This window comes from Austrofundulus limnaeus, unplaced genomic scaffold, assembly GCF_001266775.1.
Source record: "Austrofundulus limnaeus strain Quisiro unplaced genomic scaffold, Austrofundulus_limnaeus-1.0 Scaffold65, whole genome shotgun sequence".
NCBI lineage: Eukaryota > Metazoa > Chordata > Actinopteri > Cyprinodontiformes > Rivulidae > Austrofundulus > Austrofundulus limnaeus.
In genome coordinates, this window is record NW_013952467.1 from 59,123 (window position 1) to 64,849 (window position 5,727).

The 5,727-nt window shown below is 35.7% G+C and overlaps 2 protein-coding genes across 2 annotated transcripts in view; one reads left to right on the forward strand and one right to left on the reverse strand.

The window, feature by feature from the left end:
* The window catches only part of syngr2a (synaptogyrin 2a), a 5,498-nt gene extending 3,833 nt beyond the window's left edge, over positions 1–1,665 (reverse strand). The window contains exon 1 of the mRNA XM_014010045.1: positions 1,476–1,665. Coding sequence (XP_013865499.1) covers positions 1,476–1,574 — 99 coding nt within the window. The 5' untranslated portion in view covers positions 1,575–1,665. The remainder of the gene's footprint in view (positions 1–1,475) is intronic.
* Positions 1,666–3,944: 2,279 nt separating this feature from the next.
* LOC106518659 (transmembrane channel-like protein 6) overlaps positions 3,945–5,727 on the forward strand; it is a gene marked incomplete at its 3' end in the record, with an annotated part of 11,687 nt that continues 9,904 nt past the window's right edge. The window contains 4 exon segments of the mRNA XM_014010030.1: positions 3,945–4,000; positions 4,461–4,576; positions 4,655–4,786; positions 4,855–4,986. Coding sequence (XP_013865484.1) covers positions 3,945–4,000; positions 4,461–4,576; positions 4,655–4,786; positions 4,855–4,986 — 436 coding nt within the window.

Below are 5,727 nucleotides of genomic sequence, written 5' to 3' on the forward strand. Positions count from 1 at the left end.
CTCCAGAAATCAATTTAAAGGGTAATAAAATAATTGCTGATGTAATATTTTCCTTTAAATTATTGTAAAACCACAAAATCAGTATAAATAAGTATTTATATTTGTGTATAAGCTGTTTAGATTGTCAAAAAAGCCTGTTTGTTTTTAGGGTTATTAACAACGTTCGTGTACTCAGACCAGTAATATTTGGGGTCACAAGTTTTTGCCATGGGTAGTTTGTGGGTCAGAAGATAAAAAGTTTGGGAACCACTGATCTAAGGAACGTGTTTGGTTTTAAGTGGCACATTATTATGAAAGTCTAAATTAAATATCCCATCATTTGTCTCATCAGTGGTGGATTCTGGGTTGCAGATCTTTGTTGCTGCTGTAAGGATTTTTTTATTTTATCATTATTTTTTTTTTGTATTTATGAAAAGTTTTTAAGTGCATTTCAGTACGGTAAATCCATTTTATTTTATTTCATCACAGGATGATAATAATGATGATGATGAAGAAACTTTGTCAGCTGTCACAGAGAGGGGGCAGACCCAGGTGCAGGTGGATGTGTTGCTTAACTGTAGGTTTAAATTTTATTCAAATTTTATTGTGTAAAACGATGACTGTTAATTTTAACTCAAAAGGACTGTGAAGGAGGATCAGCTGATGAAGGTCCATCTAACTTTGGAGCGTGAAAACCAGTAGCTCTCAAACAAATAATCGTCTGGAAATGAGAACACATCTAATCTCGGTCTGATTACTCTCTCCCGACGTAGATTTCTGCGGATTATTAAAGCTCCTTTGTCCAAAGGCTCCTCCAGAAAAGGACACGCCATGTCTGACACTTCCTCATGACAGCTGTCACCTAAACAGTCAGACTATATGTTTAAGTATCACGGACTAACTTTCAGGGGTAACTTAACTCAGGATAAATGTGGCTTTCTGAAACCAAAAACACGGGGTATGCACCTAGTTACCCCAAAACTCACTCAGGGTATGCCCTTACCCTGCTGTCTGAAACAGGGCTCAGGTGGATGGAAACAGGTGGAACATGGCAGGTAGCAACAGATGACGCTGTGAAAGTTTCATTTCCTCGTGAACGCGCGTTTACAGTAATTACTGAAAAAAGCYAAGAGGAAAATAAACATGTTTTATCTTTTTTTTATGTCACTAATGCAGTTTGGAAACATTTAATCAAAGCCAAACAGGTCGACCCTCTTTATTGTTGGGTGACGGGTGGGCTTACAGTGACACAACAGGGATCATCTAGCCACCAACAGCTAGTAGTTTCTAACAACCGCTAAATAATTACTGCACTCACATTTTGTGTGAAGTTGTATAAATTAGATAGACACTTAATATACAAACTCTACAACATAAAACTGTAACGATTTATTCAATAAACAGGCGCGTGTTGACTCCAGACGCTAACATCTGGTAGTAAAAGTGATGACAGCTACGTGTGGCTAACATTGTTGCTAACGTTGGAGTCAACTCACCCAGCTCAGGAAGCGCAAGATAGTCTGAGGCTGTCTCACAAAACTCCCACAGTCGAAGGCACCACCGGCCAAAGAGGACCCATAGGCACCGCTCTGCATTTTTATTTTTTTGTATATATATTTTTCGCACCCAAATTATTTGTCACACGGTTGAAAGACAACCCGACAACTCTTTCTGTCAAAGTTGGGGAAATTCGGGATTTTCTTTGAACTACTTCCTGAGAACTTTTCAGGACCGCCCCCTTTTGTGATGCATTCGCGTGATCCTCGGAAATTGCAACGATACGCAGGCGCTTCAGGTCAGAGGCCAACGACCATAGATAATCCTAAAAGGCCTTTTTCCAGTATGATGCCTATGGCAAGTACACAATGTGTCTACGATTTATTTGAAAGAGCGTAACCAACAAGTAACAAAACATAGAAAATATTGTTAAAAACAACAAACAATTTATTTTTCCTTAAAGGAATATCCATCTGCTAATCTGCTWATCCTCTGAATCCAAAACAGTTCTGATCTATATGTACTTTTTATGGGTTTCAGTCATGTGACGATATATAATCTTTAATAAAATATTTTATCTTAAAAATTGACATATTATTTTATATGGAAGCCCATTTCCGCCACCCTGATAAAAAAATAAATAAAACTTGTATCTCATAATTATGACTTAGCTATCTCATAATTATGAGATACTATCTCATAATTATGACTTAGCTATCTCATTATTATGAGATACTATCTCATAATTATGACTTAGCTATCTCATAATTATGAGATTATTAAATAATTATTAAATTATTTAAATTATTAAATTAAGAGATACAAGTTTTATTTATTTTTTTATCAGGGTGGCGGAAATGGGCTTCCATATTTTCATCCTATATCATCATATTCCAACATTTAAAAGCATTTTAACTGAAGCCTCCCAAAGAAAAAAAAAAGGGATAGAATCAAAAGTTTTCAATGCTTAACACAACTAAATTAAGCTCAGAATAGTTGACTGTCAATTAAATAATGCTTTAAGCATTTTACAATTATGTGTTTTCAAGTGCTAAAGTATAAAATGGCTTTTTATTTAAAGACAACATGATTACCAAATAACCATATTTGTAACTGAATTCTGATCTATACAGTATTAGGATCACGCAATGAGATGTTTTGTTATTTTTTATGAGAATAAAGTCATAATAGTACAAAATTAAAGTCATCTCGAGAATTAAGTTGCATGAAAATAAAGTTGTAATATTGCAAGAAAAAAGTAGATTAAAGTCATATTTATTACAAGAAAAAAGTCATAATGAGAATAAAGTCATAATATTACGAGATTAAAGTCATAATATGAGAATAAAGTCATAATATTACGAGATTAAAGTCATAATGTTCTGAAAATAAAGTAAAATTAGAATAAAGTCATACTATAACCTTTACACGAAAAAGTCACTGCTTTAAAACGAGGAACATTTTCTGAAGTTGTTCTTATCTCAGTTAAAAATTACTTAATATGTTACACATTGTTAGCATCATTATTAGTAGCAGGACTTTGAAATTGTAAGTGTTTGCTGCACTGACAGATTTTGTCATCACTTAGGCTAATTTGGATGAATGATGAGGGAATGAGTAAAATAGCAGGAACGGAAAATAGACATGTCATGTAAGATTATGACTTTTTCTCATAATATTATGCCTTTTTTGTTTTATATATATATATATATATATTCACAACAAAATGCCAAAACCTAAAGTTTAATTTGTAGTTTTAAACTATGGCCACAACAGGGCGTCAAAAGCTCATGAGTAGGTTGAGTTGTTTTGAAGTATCAGCAAGTGTTTTGTGACCCAAGAAATAAAATGTAGACTGCTTGATCTGGATTTTAACAGTGCTTAATTTTTTTATTTTATTATTTTTTAATCAGATAGTTCTTTATAAGCTACTTTAGATTGTCAGTTGCTCTCCACACTTTGTGATCCATCCAACACAGAGAAAAAAAGTAACTAACAGAATAAACATCTACAAGACAGACTCCACTCTTATATGATCTTATTCACTGACATTTTACACTTTATTCTGGATGAAAATATTGCAATGTTTAAAAATCTTAGTCTAATTGTTTCTCCAACACAACCTCACACCAACTAATTTCAAATGCTTGTTGCAAATAAGCCACAACTGTGAGAAGAAAGGGGAAGTATGATGTCTGGAGGTATATTAATGTGAGATATTTTGCCCTTCCCTTTGCTTTTCATCAGTTCTCATTTGTCGCTTTGTCAGTGCCTTCATAACGAGTAGTTTGCTGGTGCACAGCAAGAAGCTGCTCTGCGATTAAAAACAACGAAGGGGATTTCACATGAAGTGAAGGAGTTTCATATAGTTTTTATTTAGCTGTTGCTTTGCGCTGTGGGAAGGTATCGTTGACAGTTTGTCTGCAGAGAAGCACCGAGTGGCAGACGAGGACTGACCAGAGGGAGCCATGGCACGCAGAGGGAGCTTCAGCATCAACGTCGGTGACACGGATTCTGACTATGAGTAACTTTTCTTTTTTTCCTATTTGTTATCTTCAGGAAAAACAATGGTTTACCTGTTTGTGTCTGCAAACTACTTCACAAACCACTGGACAAAACTGAATGAGTTCATTTACAACTGATTAGTCTTGGGTTTATTGAACTCTATTATTTCGGCATGGTGCAGTCAGTGAGCAACAAAGGAGTACTGGACATTTAATTGTATTTTAAGCAGCCCCATATAATGAATCATGCCAACATTTGAAACGTTTATCTTTAAATTGTGGCTGTCTTGACATTCTTTGAACAATCTGGTCTATGTTCTAATCCTGTGGTGTAGATCAGGTGAGAGTCTTTGAGGGTTTGAGTCAATTGTTGCTAAAAATCAAGGCCCTTCCTGAGATATTAACCACAAAAAAGTAAGATTATTGTTATATCCTCAYTGCTGCAATGAATGATAGTCCTTCCTTTCACTTCTCTTGCAGGAACCTGGGGGACGATTGGTTCACTGAGGGGTCTTTCAGACCCTTCTCAGAGCCCAAAGTTATTGTCCAGACGTGTCCTGAAGCCGTAGAGCTTGACSTGCTTAGGGAACACTCAGGTATGTTTGCAACAAAAGTGTCTGATGTAAYTGACACATCTGTAACCTGATCAAAATTTCAAACTATGTTCTTTGTAGACAGTGAGTCAACAGACAGCAGYCAAACAGTTGAAGAAATACCCAGAGGAAGGCAGAGCAGCTCTTTGCGGAGAGCTAACTGGTCCGCTGCCACAGTGAAAGTGCTCTCCTCCATGCCCAGTCGTAAAGCTGGTAAGTTCACATCTAATTTGTTCTGGACCGCCCGCTCATATCAGGTAATACGTTTGTGTTTCCCTCAGGGTTCCGTAATTCTGCRCACATAAAAACCAGACAATCGTGTGGGCTACAGCAGGACCAGAGCCTGTCTCATGACTCCCCTCGCAGCTCCAGAGTCATCCAAGCTGCAGAATTACAGGAAGTCAGGACTGAAGGTAAATAAAAGATGTTTATTGGCCAGCAGCTCTACAGACGCCCTAATGACACAAAACCAAATATTGAGAAAATAAGACAGAGCTTGATTCTCATTTGGAAAATGTGAATTTTATCATCAAGAGCAATTCTGTGTTGGTAACAGACGGAAGAGGCCGCAGAGCTAAATAAGTAAATACTTTTTCTGAGTTCTGTCTTTTTTCTCAGAGAAATTATGCTTTTTTTTTTCTCAGAAACTTCCATAAAAGGGTCAGGACCATTGAGAAAACAGTTTTTTTTTTGTTTTGTTTTTTTAGTTCTGACTCTCTTCTAGAATTCTTAAAGTCAGAATTCTGAGAAAAGTCAAAAGAATTCTGAAGAAAAAATTTGGAATTCTGACTTTAATTCTGACAATAGACATGATATGACATTCTGACTATTAATAYTGCACATGTTCACATTTCASACTGTTACCTGTTGCACATATGCACTTTGGTACACACTCTAAACATTGACTGTGTTGTTCCCTTTTTGATGTTATCTATAGTTTGGTCTCTTTTTTGTTTCAAGTATGGTCTTTTTATCCTTTACCCCTTATTGCTTTCTTTGGTATCCTATAAGTGCTCGGTTTATTTATTTATTTTTTTTTGTGTGTGTGTGTGTGTTTTTTTTTTTTTTTTTTTTTGTCTTCTTGTCTCTTGACATTCACTGTGGACAGCAAAGTAAGAATGTTATTGCTCAGGGGAAACATGTTTCATCTGTGT